Source organism: Aotus nancymaae, unplaced genomic scaffold, assembly GCF_030222135.1.
Source record: "Aotus nancymaae isolate 86718 unplaced genomic scaffold, 86718_ANA_hifiasm-v0.15.2.pri h1tg000041l, whole genome shotgun sequence".
Lineage (NCBI taxonomy): Eukaryota > Metazoa > Chordata > Mammalia > Primates > Aotidae > Aotus > Aotus nancymaae.
In genome coordinates, this window is record NW_026988455.1 from 36,063,978 (window position 1) to 36,084,217 (window position 20,240).

Consider the following 20,240-nt stretch of genomic DNA (forward strand, 5'->3'; position numbering starts at 1 on the left):
CGGCAAAAGAAACAGTCATTAGAGTCAATCAGCAACCAACAGAATGAGAAAAAATTTTTGCAGCTTACCCATCTGACAAAGGGCTGATATCCTGAATTTACAACAAACTAAAACAGATTTACAAGAAAAAAAACAAACAAGCCCATTCAAAAGTGAGCAAGGGATATAAACAGATACTTTACAAAAGAAGACATACATGAGGCTAACAAACATAGGAAAAAAATGCTTATCATCACTGGTCATTAGAGAAATGCAAATCAAAACTACATTGAGATACCATCTCACGCCAGTTAGAATGGCGATCATTAAAAAATCTGGAGACAACAGATGCTGGAGAGGATGTGGAGAAATAGGAACACTTTTACACTGTTGGTGGGAGTGTAAATTAGTTCAACCATTGTGGAAGACAGTGTGGCGATTCCTCAAGGATCTAGAAATAGAAATCCCATTTGACCCAGCAATCCCATTACTGGGTATATATCCAAAGGATTATAAATTGTTCTACTATAAGGACACATGCACATGAATGTTCATTGCAGCACAGTTTACAATAGCAAAGACCTGGAACCAACCCAAATGCCCATCGATGATAGACTGGACAGGGAAAATGTGGCACATATACACCATGGAATATTATGCAGCCATCAAAAATGATGAGTTCGCGTCCTTTGTAGGGACATGGATGAACCTGGAAACCATCATTCTCAGCAAACTGACACAAGAACACAAAATCAAACACCGCATGTTCTCACTCATAGGCGGGTGTTGATCAATGAGAACACATGGACACAGGGAGGGGAGCACTATACACTGGGGTCTGTTGGGGGGAAATAGGGGAGGGACAGCAGGGGGTGGGGAGTTGGGGAGAGATACCATGGGGAGAAATGCCACATATAGGTGAAGGGGAGGAAGGCAGCAAATCACACTGCCACATATGCACCTATGCAACAATCTTGCATGTTCTTCACATGTACCCCCAAACCTAAAATGCAATAAAAAAAAAGAAAAAGAAAAAGAAAAACACAGTGGGAGAAAAAACTGAAAACTGTTTATCTAATAAATTTGTATAAAGAATATATAAAGAACTCCTGCAATTCAATAATAAAAGACAACCCAATATAAAATAAGAAAAGAAATTCAACAGACATTTCTCCAAAGAAGATATACACATGAAATGGCCAATAAGCACAAAAAAAAAAAAAGCAGCTCAAAATCCTTAGCCATCAGGAAAATGCAAATCAAAACCACAGTGAGATACCATTTCATACTCACTAGAATGGTTATAATCAAAAGAACAGATAATAACAAGTACTGATGAGAATATGAAGAAATTGGAAACATCATACACTGTTGATGGAAATGTAATGGTGAAGCTGCTTCAGGAAACAGCCTGAAGTTCCTCAAAAGGTTAAAAAGAATTAGCATATGAGGCAGCAATTCTACTCCAGGTATATATATACCCAAGAAATTTAAAACCCACCTTCAAACAAAATATTACTCATGAATATCCATAGTAGCAATATTCAGAATAGCCACAAAGAAGAAATAATCTAAATATCTTCAACAGTTAAATGGATAAACAAAATGCGGTGTACCCATACTAGAGATTACTAGGCAATAAAAAGGAACAAAGTACTAGCTCATGCAACAACAGGATGAACCTTGAAAATATTATGCTAAGTGAAAAAAGCCAAACAGAAAAGACCACATATATTGTATGACTACATTCATATGAAATGTCCAAAATGGACAAATCCTTTCAAATAGAAAGTAAATTAGTTGTTGCCAGTGGCTGGGAGTGACTGCTAATGGTTACACACGGTTTCTTTGGTGGTTGTTAAAATATTCTGGAATGAGCAGGGCACAGTGACTCATGCCTACAATCCCAGCACTTCGGGAGGCTAAGGCTGGCAAATTGCTCTGAACTCACAAGTTCGAGACCAGCCTAGGCAACATAGAGAAACCCCATCTCTACAAAAATTCCAAAAATTAGCAGTGTGTTGGTGGCTCATGCCTGTAGTCATGGCTACTCAGGAGGCTGAAGCTGGAGAATAGCCTGAGCCCAGGAAGCAGAGGCTGCAGTGAGCCAAGATCCTGACATGGTACTCTAGCCTGTGCAACAGAGTGAGACCCTGTCTCATAAAAAAAAAAAAGGAAAAGTTCTGGAATTAGATAGTGGTTGATATGGTTTGGCTCTGTGTCCCAACTCAAATCTCATCTTGAATTGTACTCCCCTAATTCCCACATGTTGTGGGAGGGACCTCGTGGAAGATAATTTGAATCACAGGGGTGGCTTCCCCATACTGTTCTCATGGTAGCAAATAAGTCTCACAAGATCTGATGGTTTTATCAGCGGTTTCCACTTTTGCATCTTCTTCATTTTCTCCTGCCACCACCATGGAAGAGGTGCCTTTTGCCTCCCGCCATGATTCTGAGGCCTCCCCAGCCATGTGGAACTGTTAGTCCAATTAGACCTCTTTTTCTTCCCAATCTTGGGTAAGTTTTCATTAGCAGTGTGAAAACAGACGAATGCAGAGGTGATGGTTGAACAACTTTGTAAATATACCAATGTGAAATTACTATATAATACAGTTGTGAAAAATCAATGAGTCATATACTTTAAACGGATGATTACAGGGTATGTGAATTACAACTGAAAGTTATTTTTAAAAAAACAAACTAAACACTCGCAGATAAAAACCACATTGTTAATGCTGTTTCTTTTTGTGTAGTGCAGTTGCTGATCATTTTTGTATTATTCTTTAACACCCTATGTTTCACTGGCACGTGGTTTTCTACTGAACATGCATTATTTTAATAATTCAAAAAAAAAAAAAAACCTAAGTTTCCTGAAACCACAAAAAGATACATTAAACTATAGTGTTCTTTGCAAAAGACTAGGATTGTGACCTAATATCCAAGAACACAGTGAAGTTTTTTCATATATGATAAAAGAAAATAAATTAATACTTACTTTATTGCTTGTGCTCCTGGTCTTTGCACAATTAAGGTGCTAAATTCTTCTATTACAATATCTAACAGCTCCGGTTTTTGATGATTTTCTCTTAGAACAATAGACATGCTTTTCAAGTGGACAAAAAACTTCAAGGCTTCAAACTAGGGTATGTTCAGAAGAATAAAATGAAAAAATATATATATTTATAAACACAACAAATAATCTTATTCTTATAGTCCATTCATTTCAAAAACCACCAAATACTTTAAGAACAACATTTTATTTCAAGAATTATCACATTAACACCAAAAAAAGACAATATTTAGCCCTACCTTAGAAATAAAATAAATGCAATTATAGACCCACAAAAAGATCACAGAGCAAGTCAGTAACATATATTTTTGAAAGGATTAAAAATAGACATATGTAACATTAAATTCCAAAGCATAAGGTTAGCCAGAGTGGTTCAAGGCTATGATCCCAGCACATTCGGAAGTTGAGGCAGGCATATTGCTCGGTTCAGCAGTTCACAACCAACATCAGCAACATGGTAAAACCCCACCTCTATTTTAAAAATACAAAAAGTAGCCAGCATTAGGGCACATGCCTGTGGTCTCAGCTACTTAGGAGGCTGAGGTGAGAGGATTGCTTGAGGCCAGGTTAAAGCTAGCAGCAGAGATCACACCACTGTAGTACAGCCTGGGTAACAGAGTGAGACCCTATCTCTAAATAAATTAATGAATTCTAAGGTATAAGTCAAGAAAACATCTTACTGTTTTTGGCAAAGTTGGATCAACTGCTGTTTCACTATACCCAATTGCTTCATAGAGTAAGGCTTTTTCTTCAGGTGTCAACATTTCTTCAAGAACTACAAATCATAAAGAAGTGCTTTATGTTCTTAATAAAAACAATATAAAATTAACACAATTTATCTTTCAAGAATGTGAAATTCACTTTCTTGAATACTTTTAAGAAATTATAAACAGGGACTGTTTGAACAGGGCTGGCAATTTTACAAGTAATTATCCAAAATCTAAATTGCTAAATACATAAATGTAGCAACAGTAATTTATAATATTAAGCAAGAGCTCAAAAAATGGCTAACTATATTAGGTAATTAATAGCACTGTGCTAATCAACACACTTAGTATAAAAAGTCAGTAGTATTAGTATCGTAATTTTCTCTCATGTTACAGATGTTAAAACTGAGGTTTAGTGCACTTAAATAACTTGCCGGAGACACAATGCTAATAAGTGATAGATCTAAAACATAGCCCTCAGTCGCTAAAAGCTATACTCTTAGGCTTTTGGTTAAAAATCAAAAATCTTTCCAAGAAACAACTTCAATGAAAATTTACAATGGAGACCACTTTGGAATATTTATTTATTTATTACTGTGCTATATGCATTCACTAAATACTCTGGACATAAAGCTCTTTTGTAAGCACTAGTAAGATTTTTAAAATTATTTATTTTTAAACTAATACATGTTCGATGTTTTAATAGTTTTATTTGCAATAACTTTATACATAACTACATAAATATACTTCAATACACTTTAATTAGACAAAAAAATTGCAAAACTTTATTTTGACACCCAGTGATAAACTATACTGTAAAATGAAATGGACGTACTTCCAGGTTTAACATCTGGTTGCTGTTCATTAGTTTTTTGTTCTGACCATGACCATAGCCAGCCAAACCACCCTTTATTATCCTCTGGATCTTTTACTCCTTCTTTGTAAATTTTGTATCCAGCTTTCTTTACCTAAAATGAATAAACTTTAAATAAATGACAGATTATCCTTTATTTAGCAACTGAAACAAATATAAGCAAGACATTTTGAGAACTTATCTCCTTGAGCAAAATGAATGTAAACAATATACACACTAATAACAGAACACAGTAACTGCAACATTAGCCAAACATAAGAATTTAGGAGTACCACATACTTTTTCCACCATCCTTTAAGAAATGATGATTGAAAAAAAGATAAATTGGCTTTTTACCTTCATAACTGAACATCTGAAAAGCCCAATTATTTAGAAAGATTTTTTTCCCCTAGAAATCTCTGATTTAAATGCATATGGCAAAATTATTAAATAATTTTCTTGTAATTCTAAAAAGCATAGTGAACCATTTTTCAGAAACAATGTTACAGCAAAAGATTAATAATATCCTGTCTCTCATATCTATATGGAATTCAATTATATTTTTACTAATTGAAAAGCCTAGAATTACCTCAACTTCTGCCTGCTGTCTAGCTATAGTAATATTAAAGACATCCAAGGTTTTTTCCAACTCCTGAAAAATAAAAACAAAAATGTGTTAACTTTACAAAAATAACTTTACATAAATAATTTAAGCACATAATCTATCAAACTGCTGCAGTAAACAAAAGATATAATAGGAAGCAAACAACAGAACATTCATCAATGTAATACATATGTTAAATTCTGGGAAGCAATGCTTGAACAAATATTAGCATAGAAATGAGTAAATTAGGGAGTAATTTTTTGAATAATAAAATCGTAAGTCTTAAGTAGAACAACTTCAGGGATGAGTAGAATTGAGTGGGTAGAAAGATAAAGGAAGGCAGGTAGCATTTATGAGCACAGATGTGGCTGTTAAGCATTAAATATAGAGAGAACAGGAAACAATGAATTAGTGCACAGTCAGATGGTAACATAGGAAAATGCAGTGCTGACACATAAAAGCCTTTGAAAGCAACACAGAGAAGTTGGAATCAATGTAACAAACACTAGACTTTTAAGGTTAAAAATGACATAATAGGCTGGGCACGGTGGCTCTCGCCTGTAATCCCAGCACTTTGGGAGGCTGATATGGGCGGATCAAAAGGTCAAAAGTTCAAGACCAGCCTTACCAACAAGGTGAAACCCTGTCTCTACTAAAAATACAAAAATTAGCCGGGCATGGTGGCACATGCCTGTAATCCCAGCTACTCAGGAAGCTAACGTAGGAGAATCTCTTGAACTTGGAAGGCGGAGGTTGTGGTGAGCCAAGAACACATCACTGCATTCCAGCCTGGGAGACAGAGGGAGACTCCATCTCATTCATAAATAAATAAATAAATGGCACAATGAACAGAAGTTTCAAGTTACTATTTGCATGAATCCAAATTCCTTCAGATTGAGAATAAACTCAAATTTCAAAAGCTCACAGAATTTCAATAAATCTTGTATTACCCAGCTGAAGTTAAGAAGTACAAAAATGTCTAAGTAAAAGAGATGAAAAGGTCAATAGAAATTAGAGTGAAAGACAGGAAGTATTAGTCATTAAAGAGCAATAAGGAGTTAGTTATGTAATACAAAACATTCAACAACTTGTTTTTAAATGCTAACCTCCAAAGACACGAGAAGTTCACCAGGTGGCTTCTTACTTGTTAACTTTTTTTTATACAGTTCTTTATATTGCTTCATTTTTTGCCTATGTTTTCTAATATGGTTCCATGACCACATCTGTAATCTGGGGCAAACATTTACTTCAAGAACACCATGTATAGCATAAGCCCACCTAGTTAAAAAAAGAAAAACATTTAACAACCTCACATCAACAGTATGAAACATGACATTGTTTCTACTCTAACAACATACATAACTATAATACAAAGATTAGGAAAATGATATATTATCTGAGTACTTCCTTTTTACCCAACCCTGTTTGCATTAATAATCCATTCAATATTAATCTTTCCTCTTTCCTAGAGTGAAAATAAGCAGAATAATTCCATTTTGTTAAATATAGTTCTACACAAAAACTATTAAGGCAATAATTGGCAAATAATATTTTAGTCATCTGAATAATAACTAAAATAGTCAACTTTCAGAGTAATTGTAACTTCTAGAAACTAGGGAATAGCTTAAAAACTGAAATAATAAGACTTTTGAGTTTTAAAATGGGATTATCCTGCATAGACTCCATAACATTTTTAGGTTTTAAAATACAGGTTTAATAATATTGGTTCACTGTATCTGATAGGGAAGTTGAGATGGGGGTAAGGGAGAGACAATGCAAGAAAACAAACCAGGATTTGTTTCCGTAATAATTCTAAATATATTGATCCATCTACAGTAAATAAAAACCATGGTATTCTATTATCTCAAGTTGTAAATTGTGTTAGGAATAATCCCTTAAATCAATTTCAATAACTCAATAAGCTAAAGCAGCTACATACATTTCTAGCTATATATCATCAATTATGGTTTGTAACAGACCTTAAAAATAGTATCTATCTTAAAGATTATCCTTGAAGTAGAGAAATTTGTTTTTACATTTTTTTAATCTAAAAAAAATTGTCAAGGCATTTACCATTCTCTGGCATGGTGGTGAAGAGGCACGTCAGGTCTGAACTTCCTATATGGCAAATTTTGGGTCATCATATCAACTGATTCAAGAAGCTCCATAATACTGAAATACTAAAGAATGGAAAATTAAAGCTCTTAAATGTTATCACTTTTTTTTGTTCAACTGCTGAAGATAAAAGTTACAATACTGACTTTTTAGGAAAATGTTACCATATAACATCATGAATTTTAGTAAAACATTTAAAATCTTAGTTTTGCTTTAATCAAACAATAATTCACAATTGAAAATTATATTAAAGAAAATCACCTGTGATTTATTAAATTCAATTGCTATGTTATGTAACTCAACATCCAAGTTTATTTTGGGGGCAGAAAAGTCAAAATCAGATCGGCGATTCATCACAAGTTTGGCATTAGCAGATATGGGTCGAAATACTGAAAAATAATACAAATGAAAAAAAAACTGAGTTATTTTCCAAAGTCTCAAGGCACTAAAGTGATAAAGTTGAAAATACTGATTTCCATTTATTTTATACCCTTTCTACAGTTCCCAGATGTTCACACTGCCATGATTTAGTCATATGAACTATTCCTTAATTAGCGGAGAAGATTCTTTTATCTTTTGCCTAGCTATAATTCACTGTCTTCCATAAGTACAATAAAGGCAAACTGAACTCCCCTTCAGAACACCAAACATTTTCTTAAAGAAAAAAAGTCCAATAAAACAGTTTTAATACACGTACACAGTTTTATAGAATGAATGAACATTAGAAATGCTAAGAGGAAAAAAAACAATATATTTAACACTGATTTCCATTATGTAATTTCCGAATTTCTGATCAATTTCTCTAGATCGACCTCTGTTCTTCCTTTTAATTGGTAAAAGGAGAGAGATGAAGAGTGAAAGTTTGCCCAGGATTACTTGCTTGGCTCAACCCATAATCTAAGATTAATTCCTCTCAACTCTTTGTGTTTGGTGTCAAAAAGAATAAGAACCATTCAGAGGAAGATCAGTGATAGCAAAATCTAGACAGATATCAATCATTAAATCATAAGCTAATTTGTACATAAAGATGACATATTTCTTTTATTTTAATCATCTCTACAAACTAAGATTTAACTTCTTAAACATTACACATTCAAGAATATTTTTATTTGAATATAGATAAATGCTTTAAGTTCTTGTTCTTTTGTCTGCATTCCATCTTATATTGAAAAAAAACAGAAAAAATAAATAAATCTAGTGGCTGGTCACAGAAGTTATCCTGAACCTACAATTCATTGACCCTCCAACCTTTCTCTGCCCTTAACCTCTGCTTCACATCCTCAGTCCATCCCCACCTTGCTGAAGTTTCATCATTAGTTATTTTATTCATTCCTTTGCATTGACTCCTTAACTTCTTCTCACTTCTCAGTGTGGAGTAACCCACTTAACTCCACACATGCCCCTAAGGAACTGAACGTGTTCAGGGGTAAAAACATACTGCTGGATATCACTTTAATGTCATAAATCTCAAGTGCATCCTTAATGCTGCTGAGCAATCACACAACAGTCCTTTAGGCCAGGAATCAGCCAAATCCATGCCACAGCCTATTTCCGTATAGCCAGTGAGCCAAAAATGATTTATACACTTTTAAAGTTGTTTAAAAGAAACAAAGAGGAATGTGTCAGGAATTGAATATGGCCTGCAAAATGTAAAATGTTTAATTTACTACATGTCCCTTTCCAAAAAAAAAAGGCAATGTTCTCAAAGTATGGTTTGAACACCTCTATTCTACCTGAGTGGTTCTCAAATTTTAGTATTCATTAGAATTGCCTGGAGAGATTATTAAAACATCAAAATGTAGAATGGGAGCAAACATTTGCAAACTATCCATCACACAGGGGACTAATATCCAGAATTTACAAGAAACTCAAACAACAACGAAAAACTCAACTCCATTAAAAAATGGGCAACGGCCAGGCGTGGTGGTTCACACCTGTAATCTCAGCACTTTGGGAGGTCAAGGCAGGCAGACCACCTGAGGTCAGGAGTTCGAGAGCAGCCTGACTAACACGGTGAAACCCCGTCTCTACTAAAAATTCAAAAGAAAATCAGTCAAACACAGTGGTGGGTGCCTGTAATCCCAGCTACTCAGGAGGCTAAGGCAGGAGAATCACTTGAACCTGGGAGGCAGACATTGAAGTGAGCCAAGATTGCACTACTGCACTCCAGCCTGGGCAACAGAGTGAGACTCTGTCTCAAAAAAAAAAAAAAAAAAAAAAAAAAAAAGTGGGCAAAGAACAGACATTTTTCAAAAGAAGATGTACAAATGGACAACAAGCATATGAAAAATTGCTCAACATCACTCATCATCAGAGAAATGAAAATTAAAAAATCTGGAGACAACAGATGCTGGAGAGGATGTGGCGAAATAGGAACACTTTTACACTGTTGGTGGGAGTGTAAATTAGTTCAACCATTGTGGAAAACAGTGGGCGATTCCTCAAGGACCTAGAAATAGAAATTCCATTTGACCCAGCAATCCCATTACTGGGTATATATCCAAAGGATTATAAATCGTTCTACTATAAGGACACATGCACACGAATGTTCATAGCAGCACAGTTTACAATAGCAAAGACCTGGAACCAACCCAAATGCCCATCGATGATAGACTGGACAGGAAAAATGTGGCACATATACACCATGGAATATTATGCAGCCATTAAAAACGAGGAGTTCGCGTCCTTTGTAGGGACATGGATGAACCTAGAAACCATCATTCTCAGCAAACTGACACAAGAACACAAAATCAAACACCACATGTTCTCACTCATAGGTGGGTGTTGAACAAGGAGAACACATGGACACAGGGAGGGGAGCACTATACACGGGGGTCTGCTGTGGGGGAGTGGGGGGACAGCGGGGGGGGGGTGGGGAGTGGGGGAGGGATAGCATGGGGAGTAATGCCAGATATGGGTGAAGGGGAGGAAGGCAGCAAATCACACTGCCACGTATGCACCTATGCAACAACCTTGCATGTTTTTCACATGTACCCCAAAACCTAAAATGCAATTTAAAAAAAAAAAGATAAAAAAAATAAAAATAAAAAAAAAGAAAATTAAAACCACAATGAGATATCTTACATCAGTTAGAACGGCTACTATTAAAAAGACAAAAAATGAGATGATGGTGAGGATATGGAAAAAAGGGATTACTATTGGTGGGAATGTAAATCAGTACAACCTCTGGGGAAAAGAGAATGGATATTTCTCAAAGAACTAAAAACAGAACTATCATTCAATCCAGCAATTCCACTACTGGGTATCTACCCAAAAGAAAAGAAATCATTATATAAAAAAAAATGCACTGGTATGTTTACCACAGCACTATTCACTATAGCAAAGATATGGTACCAACCAAAGTATCTATCAACAGGTAACTGGACAAAGAAAATCTGGTACATAAACATCATGGAACACTATTCAGACAAAAAAAAAATGAAATCACATTTTTTGCAGCAACAGGGATGGAACTGGAGGCCATTATCTTAAGTGAAACAATGCAGAAACAAAAGGACAAATACTGCATGTTCTCACTTATAAGTAGGAGCTAAATAATGTGGACATAGAGCATGGAATGACAGTCACTGGAGACTCAGAAAGGTGGAGAAATGGTAGAGGGGTGGATGATGAGAAATTACTTAATGGGTACAATGTACATTATTCAGGTGATGGATACACTGAAAGCCTTTACTTCACTATTATGCAATATATCCATGTAAAGATTGTACTCCCTAATTTTATACCAAAAATAAAAAATTAAATACAAAAACATCAAATGCTGAGCTTCAACCCCAAAGGTTCTGATTCAGGGCTGGGAAAGGCCCTACACATCTGCATTTTTAAATGACACTGATGCTGCTAGTTTGAACCATACTTTGAGAATATTGCCCTAGTCAATTCACTCTCTCACTCCCCTAACATTCCTATTTCATATCCTCTTTTCTCTCCAAAAACCTTCAACACTTCATGTAATGGCTAATATTGAGTGTCAACTCCATTGTATTGAAAGATGCAAGTACTATTCCTGGGTGTGTCTGTGAAGGTGTTGTCAAAGGAGATTAACATTTCAGTCAGTGGACTGGGAAAGGCAGACCCACCCTCAATCTGGGTCAACACCATCTAATTGGCTGCCACTGTGGCCAGAATAAAAGCAGGCAGAAGAACATGGAAAGACTAGACTGGGTTAGCCTCCAAGTCTACATCTTTCTCCCGTGCTGGATGCTTCCTGCCCTCAAACATCAGACTCCAAATTCTTCAGCTTTGGGACTCAGACTTGCTTCCTTACTCCTCAAATTGCAGACGGCCTACTAAGGGATCTCACCTTGTGATCCTGTGAGTCAACACTCCTTAATAAACTCCTCTTTTACATATACATCTATCCTATTAGCTCTGTCCCTCTAGAGAACCCTAACACACCTCAGATATATATTTTTTTAATTGAAGAGCTCAGAGGAGAATTTCCATAAACTCTTATCACCACATCTACTTATCTACTCAGTATGAGGACTTCTCTTGAAACTAAACTCTATCATATAAATAAACTACGCTCCTATCTGCAGCAAAGCTCTCCACCTGCATACTAGACACCATTCTCTTTCAACTACATCAATACAGAAATTGTCCCCCATTTCTCCTGCATCATCAATTTGTCATGTTCTACTGGATCATTACCATCTCAGCCTCTAAACAAGCTGTCATCTCTCCAACTGAATATAAAAACAAACAAAAAGAAACCCTTCATTCCCCCTTCCCTCTCCAACAAGTATTCCAGTTATCAATTTATTACTTCTGAGCTCCAAATTTCTCCCTCATAGCCTGCTCTGAAAAATGATTTGGGGACCTTAAAATAAGTTTCTTTTGAAGGCAGAGAAGGTAGAGAAAAAAAATTTTTTTTCTTTTACCAGCTGGCGTAATATTAAGCTTTATAAGTAGAGGACACTGGAGAGACACTGCAGGAGGAAAGAGTTATGCTGCCTGGTTCCAGTATGTTCATTCAATAGGCTCCTGCAAGAACATGGCTTCTCCCATACCCAGTTCCTACAGAACCAGTAGCTTCTGCAGTGTCTGGTTCCTCCAGCATGCAGTTCTTCAGACCTGGCCTTTTCCAGTACATGGCAGCTAGAAGCAGCCAGATGCCAGCAACGTCCCCCAGCACCTTGCTAAGGCAGTTTTGTACTGAAGTGCGACCAGAGAGACACCCCTCCATGAGGCTCCCTAGAGGCAGATTTCCAGAAAGTTCCAGAGTGAAGTACCAACAGGTTTTGCTGGCACAGCGCCACATAGAAATTCCTGCCATTCATTAAGCCACACTATGTCCTCTCCAACAAGGTCTACAACTCAGTACTGAGGGAGGGGACCCTCTATTTTGGACACCTCATCTTAGCCCTAGCGTAGAGGATGTTTCTTCTGTCTATATTCCTATATTCTTTAGCATTTTAATGAGACAGTTCCTTGTTACTCCAGTCTCTTCTTATAGTTAGTAATTATTTATGTTAAATTTGTCCTCTTCAAATTACTGAGTATTTTCTCTCTTCTCATTAAACGATGATTGATACAGCAAAACATGACTTCAGGGCAAAGGAAAAATAAGTCAAATTTACCATAATAGATTTGAAAATCATAAACACATATGACAGATAACTCATCTGAATATTTCCTCTGAGAAGAGAATCAAGAAAATGAAACCTATTCAAACCAATAAAAATAATATTCTAAGAGTTGGCACAGGAAGAAGAGTCACTTGAGTAATCACAAAGGTATATAATACAGACAAAAAAGTATCACTGAGCTAAGAAAGGAAACACTTTCAGGAAGGATATTCTATGGTTAATGGTATCAGGCATGCCAATTCAAGAATTAAGTTATCCATCACCAATCAACTTAAGTGCCCTCATGGTAGAAGAAATAGCACTAATTTTATTGTTTTTTGTTTTTTTGGTAGTGAGGGAGTCTCGCTCTGTCACCCAGGCTGGAATGCAGTGGCACGATCTCAGCTCACTGCAACCTCCGCCTCCCGGGTTCCCAGGTGGCTCACATCTGTAGTCCTAGCATTTTGGGAAGCCAAGGCTGGCGGACTGTCTGAGCTCAGGAGTTTGAGACAAGCCTGGGCAACACGGTAAAACTCCATCTCTACTAAAATAAAAAAGAAATTAGCTGGGCGTGGTGGCATGCACCTGTAGTCCCAGCTACTTGGGAGTCTGAGAAACAGCACTGATTTTTTGTTTTAGTAATTCATTTCTGATCGGAAAAGTAATACATGCTCATTTTAGAAAATTTGGAAAACACAAGAAAAGTATAAATAAGGAAAATTTTAAATGTACTGTGATCTTAGTATTTTTAAAAAGGCTGTACTATGAAACTGTATTTGCCATTTTGAAATGTTTTTATGAATATTACTCTAGTTGTTACTGAATAATCCTTAGAGGTTTATCGTAATTTATTAACATCTTTTGTTGGACATTTTCCCCTATAGTTTTAAAATATAGTCAAAAGCTTCATAACAACAAAATATGTTAATAAAAAATTTTTTTGCTTTTGTATATACATTATATACATTTAACTATATACATATATTATTATATATGTATATTGTATATACATAAGATATATTTATATAAAAGAAAATTTAACATGAACTATCACAGTGATAGCAACAATGTTAATTTAAAATTTATACCAATTACTTTACCTTTTTTTTTTTATCTTATAAAATGGACTTACCAAAATCATAACCTTCTGGAACAATATTTTCACTGACAATGCCATTCCTCAAGTTGTCCTATTAAAAGACAAATTGCTTTTATTTATATTCATGCCAATATTTCTTTTTTTGAGATGGAGTCTCCCTCTGTTGTCCAGGCTAAAGTGCAGTGGTATGATCTTGGCTCACTGCAACCTCTGTCTCATGGGCTCAAGCAATTCTCCTGCCTTACCCTCCTGAGTAGCTGGGATTATAGGCATACACCACCATGCCCAGCTAATTTTTGTATTTTTAGTACAGATGGGGTTTTACCACGTTGGCCAGGCTGGTCTTGAACTCCTGACCTCAAGTGACCAACCCACCTTCGCCTCCCAAAGTGCTGGGATTACAAGTGTAAGCCACTGCACCCGGCCACATTCAAGCCAATATGTCTATCCTAAAAAATCCTATTATCTGCAAAAGAAAAATGTTTCAAAGCAATTTTAAAAAACAATTCAAACTTAGGAGGACTTAGCTATGGCAAAATATTAAAGTAAACAATCAATATCCTACTAAACTACTCTTAAAAAAGGATGTTCTAGGAACTATTTAGATTTGCAGGTATCAATGGGCGCAGTAGCTCACACCTGTAATCCTAGCACTTTGGGAGGCCAAGGCGGGTTGGTCACTTGCGGTCAGGAATTCAAGACCAGCCTGGCCAACATGGTAAGCCCAACACTTTGGAAGGCTGAGTTGGGAGGACTGCTTAAGGCCAGGAGTTTGAGGCAAACTTGGGCAACAAAAAGTGAGACCCTGTCTCTACAAAAAAATTTTTAAATTAGCTGGGCATGGTGGCATGTGCCTAAAGTTTTCACTACTCAACAGGCTGAGGCAGGAAGGAGGATCGCTTGAGCCCAAACCTTAGAAACTGCAATGAGTTATGATTGTGCCACTCCACCTCAGCCTGGACAACAGAGCAAGACCCCACCTCAAAAAAAAGCAAGATATGTGGGGATGTATTCATGCTTGTGTATAATCACATCTTCACCTGTATCTGTAAATTCTGTTAGTAGATTTTGCCTAAAAAAATACTGACTACAGTATGCTAGATAAATGACAGTGAATTAAACCTCATGCAAAATATGTTATCAACAAGTATATACAAGCGTATCAAAAAAATTTACTTACCAAGGAGTCATCATAATCATTAAGATAAAACATCCGAGACTTCACATTCCAATAGGCGAAAAGGTTATCCAATCGGATTAGCTGAAAATAGAATTTATTAGACGTCTCATTTTCTTTGAAGAATTCTTAACATACAGTATTTTCAGAAGTCTCAAATAATTAAGTGAGCCATATCACAGAGTTAAACAAATAAACACAATTCACGTACATACTTATCTATATATCATCATTTGGCTTTCCAAAATTCTCTTAAGTCCGTGAGTTGACAAATACAGTATTTATTTATTTTACCTTACGAACTAGTTTCTCAGTTTCATCGTGTAAACATGGAACCCAGTATTGATCAGTTGTCTGAAAAGGAAAACAAAGAAGGGCAGTAAAAAGGCAAAAAGGTCATTCCATTTGAAATGGCAGAGTGATAAATCATTATCTATCATAATGATTTATGCCTTTCCTGTGACATAAATCTGTCAGTATTTTTTGACTGAGTGATATGTCTTTAAAGGCATTTTCCTGGAATAACATGCCTTTAAAGACATATCACACAGTCAAAAAATACTAACAGACCACAATAAAGTATCTGCTTTCAAGGAAGGAGCTCATTGTGGGTCAGAAAAGCAAACAAAGAAACAGGCAATTTCCAACAGGTAAGTGCAACAGTATAAGTTAAGCACACAATTAATTGAGAGGACATGGCAGAAGGATCAAATTCAGGGGTGTGATGGATAAAGAGCTCTTATATATAACCTAATATAGAATGTGTAACTAAAAATTATTGATTCTAAAGTCAACAGGGAATATGATTCACAATAGGCAGAGCCCAAAGGTAGGCAAATATATGACACAGTCAGGCAACTGAAGTAGCTCAGTATGTGAGAGAATATGGCAAAACAGAGAAAAAAGGTAAAACCAGGTATGTTGCCTACAGTAGGTTTAAAAAGAGTTTATAAGTTGTTTAAGGACAAAACTAAGAGCAATGTAAAGCCATTGAGGGGAATAAAGTGATCAGATCTTTATTTTACAAAGATGGTTTTTGTTTCTATGTGGAGAACTGAATGGATAATTAGAACACTAGTTCTCAAAGTTTAACATGCATTAGAATCACCTAGAGCAGAGGTCTCCAACCTTTCTGGCACCAAGGACCAGTTTCATGGAAGGTAACTTTTCCATCAGAGGGAAAACACCTAGATCCCTGGCATGCACAGTTTACACTAAGGTTTGCAAGAATCCTATGAGACTCGAATGCCACCTCTGATCTGAAAGAAGGCAGAGCTCAGGCAGTAATGCTCACTCTCAGCCCTTACCTCCTGCTCTGTGGCCCAGGAACCCTGATCAAGAGGGCTTTAAAACAGATTGCTACATCCAAATCCTAGAGTTTCTAACTGAATAGGTCTAGGCTGGCAGACAAGTTTCCAAAGGTGATGATTAGTAACTACTGTTGTCATGGTTACCAATGTTCTTCACACTGCCAAATCCAATGGCTAATTCTCTATTCTTATTTTTCAAATTAATGACAGTACTTGAATAACTTTTTGGAGGGCTTTTTTTTTTCCTTGCAGTGAAGCCACATTTCAAAAAGAAACTGTGGAGTCTCTCTGAGCCTGCTCTGGCTTGGGAGGGTGCCCAATTAAAAAATAATAATAAAATAAAAAAGAAATCATACACAAAAGCCAATAAATATAACAAATAAAAGCATGTAATGAAATATGATACAGTGGTTAAACTGAATGAATTTTATTACATGTGGAAACACAGATAAATGTCAAAAATACCGGAAAAGTGCAAAAGGGAACTTATAAAAAAGTCATGTAAAATGTGTGTAAACTTTTAAAATCTTACATTTTTAATAGATATACTATATAAAAGTTTTAAAACTTAGGTATTAATCTCTGGGGAAGGATGGAAGGGTAGAAGTAGAAAACAAAAGGGATTCAAACTTTATCCATAACAGCTTATTCCTATAAAAATATTTAAGACTAAGCAAATAGATCATTTTAATAAGCTCTTAACAGCCATCCATTCCAGAGACAAGCATATGTTTCAAAATTCTCTATGTGTTCTTATATTTTTTAAATTCCTCAATTTCAAAAATTAAACAGGAAAACAGTATGCTACAATAATGGTATTGAAAAAAACTGATGGTTTATGTTTTTCAAGACTTCTGAAAGTTTCAGATATGAACATTTATTACTTTTATTTTGTACTTACTCATTACAAATTTAGAAATGGATTTTTTTAAAGTATGCAAAAGTATCCAACATCATAATTACCAATAATAACAGGACCTCATATTTCTGAATTTGATTTTCAACCATTTTTTGAAATGTGAATCTATATACCCTCAATTTCAATCTAATCAAGACCCTTTCAGCACCCATTCTACACAGACACCTATTTCTGATGCTGGAATATACAAATAGCAGTAGATTAATTAACTACATTGCACAATTAAATATGGTTAAGATTCTTTTATAAACAAAATACCTGCATGCTGAGATTTTGAAGGGAAATACCAAATGACAGCGGTTTGTCTCGATTGGTGATCTAAAGAGGAAAGAAAGTAAAATTTACTCAGGTTTTTAGGAGTTGGACGAAATTCACTTTATAGAAAAAGCTGTCCAGGTGCAGTGGCTCCTGCCTGTAATCCCAGCACTTTGGAAGGAGTCCACCAAGGCAGCAGGACTGCTTGAGCCTTGAAGACCAGCTTGGGTAACATAATGAGACCCTGCCTCTACAAAAAAATGTAAGAAAACTAGCCAGGCCTGGTGGAGTGTACCGGTAGTCCCAGCTACTGCAAGGTGGGTGGGTGGAGGTGAGGTGGGAGGATCACTTAAGCCAGGGAAGTCAAGGTTGCAGTGAGCCAGGATCAGGCAACTACACTCCAGCCTGGCAAATGAGTGAGGCAATGGGGAAGGGGAGGGGGAGGAGAAATGAGGAGGAGGAGGAGGAGAAAAGGGGAGGGGAAGGGAGGGGAGGGGAGGGAAGAAGGAAAGAGGAAGGAGGGAAGGAGGGAAGGAGAGAAAGAGTTAACTTTCTGGAAAGCAACTTATTTCAAATATTCAAAAACATTTTATTACTTTCCAGAAAAACTTTTATACCTATATTTTTCCTAAAATAAATTAGAATACTAATTATTAATGTATTCATGTTACACAGAAATTATACATGTTTCCCAGTTTACAAAAAAAAGTTTATTAGAAAAGACTAACAAAATAGGATTATAAAGCAAATAATTACGTGGTTAAGAGAAAACAAATTACCTATTCAAGATCAAGGAATTATCTAAGACTAATTCCACTAACTCCTAGACCAGTACTCTATCCAAGAGGTAACTATATCATACTATAAAGTATTTTAAAAATACATAACTGCTAAATTCGTAACTACCAAGGCATTTCTTTCATGATCTAACATCTGAACATTTTGGGAAAGTGTAAAATCAAGCACTCAACGTAAGGACTGCAAATTACAACTATAATTATAGAAAAGAAGGATCACGTCATGTTTAGCTCTGTGTATCCTCTTGGCATTTAACAGGTTGGCCATTCAAAAGTAGGTGTCAATAAACAGTAAAATAACTTACATATAAATAGAAAAACAAACATTACACATTAAAATACTTACATCATCTTCATAACGAATATGGATACTGGAAATTTTCACTTGAAGATTTTTTATGATCTGTGTAACTAATTTTTCTGCAAAAGTGTCCTGTTTTTCCGGCAGATGTTGTTCTACAATTACAAATATTCCTTTTTTTAACTTGAATAAAAAATATACTCTACAAATATCCACATATTGAAGTAACATACTTATGTTGCTTTGCTGAAATATACATATATATATTTGTAAATAGAACACTAATAGCCTGCTTTCCAAAAGTCTTTCAAAAGCAACTAAACATTTTTCAAGAACTAGTTTATTGTTCCATGAGACTAAAGCAGACCATGTGGAATTTGCTGGCATTAAATTTTATAATTTCTGTTAAGCTTTGCCTGAGTACAAAAAGATACAAAAAAAAAAAAAAAAAGATTTTTAGGTAAGAATTATAATAGACTTAAATTACAAAATCTACTAACAGCAGCAAAGCAGAAATCTCCCTTCAAATTAGTGATACCACCATTAAGTTGCCTGTGTATAGATGTGTAAAACAGTTGAATATCCTCCTCCCCTAGTAAATACAAAATAGGAAATAATAAGATCTTCTTCCTCTCTCCTTTCGAACAAGGATGAAAGAAGTTCATCTATTTCATTTTCAGAAAACAGTATCAACTATCTCAAGTTCCATTACCTTCTAGAGAAATAGAAAGATCAAAGAATTGGCTCACAACTGTAATCCCAGCACTCTGAGAGGTCAAGGTGGGTGGATCATCTGAGGTCAGGAGTTCGAGACCAGCCTGGCCAATATGGCAAAACCCCATCTCTATTAAAAATATAAAAATTAGCCAGGCATGGTAGCGCATGCCTGTAATCCCAGCTACTTGGGAGGCTGAGGCAGGAGAATTGTTTGAATCTGGGAGGTGGAGGTTGCAGTGAGCCAAGATCACACCACTGCATTCCAGCCTGGGCAACAGAGTGAGACTTAATCTCAAAAAAAAAATAATAATGATAATGATAATAAATAAAAATAAAGAATTGAGGTTCCTAATTTTTTGAAACATGCCTTTGATAACCATAGTTATTATCCTTTTTTCCTTTAAAAATGCCAATGAAAGCTATATTCTTTTTTATTTCTACTTCCATTCCTCTTTTCATATCTCTAGTCCTGTATAGAAATTATATATATATAAATCTATCTTTTCCTCTAATTGCCTACTACTCTCTAATTCAGCTGGCCCAGGAGGCATTAGATAAAGGAAAGTTGAAGATATTAATCATATGTACCTCAAATATAAACATTAAATAAATATATATACATTGAAAGAGATTATAGAATTAAGTAGACAATAGAATACAATCTCTTAAAGACAGAGGATCATATTTTAATCTCTGAATCTCACAACTACCTAATAAAATCCTTTTCTTTTATAAATTCATTTAGT

General features: G+C 35.6%; 1 protein-coding gene across 6 annotated transcripts in view; it reads right to left on the reverse strand.

Moving 5' to 3' along the window:
- Window positions 1-20,240, reverse strand: part of VPS13A (vacuolar protein sorting 13 homolog A) — a 226,450-nt gene that overhangs the window by 180,305 nt on the left and 25,905 nt on the right. For 5 of the 6 annotated variants that reach the window (XM_064361629.1, XM_064361630.1, XM_064361631.1 and 2 more), the window contains exons 6-17: window positions 18,823-18,932; window positions 17,683-17,742; window positions 15,490-15,549; window positions 15,199-15,279; window positions 14,052-14,109; window positions 7,590-7,717; window positions 7,287-7,393; window positions 6,320-6,491; window positions 5,199-5,261; window positions 4,592-4,724; window positions 3,730-3,824; window positions 2,975-3,117 (exon numbers count right to left, since the gene is read on the reverse strand). In XM_064361629.1, coding sequence (XP_064217699.1) covers window positions 2,975-3,117; window positions 3,730-3,824; window positions 4,592-4,724; window positions 5,199-5,261; window positions 6,320-6,491; window positions 7,287-7,393; window positions 7,590-7,717; window positions 14,052-14,109; window positions 15,199-15,279; window positions 15,490-15,549; window positions 17,683-17,742; window positions 18,823-18,932 — 1,210 coding nt within the window. Of the gene's footprint in view, window positions 1-2,974; window positions 3,118-3,729; window positions 3,825-4,591; window positions 4,725-5,198; window positions 5,262-6,319; window positions 6,492-7,286; window positions 7,394-7,589; window positions 7,718-14,051; window positions 14,110-15,198; window positions 15,280-15,406; window positions 15,550-17,682; window positions 17,743-18,822; window positions 18,933-20,240 lie in introns of those variants that run through there. The other variant, XM_064361634.1, reaches the window with a different exon arrangement.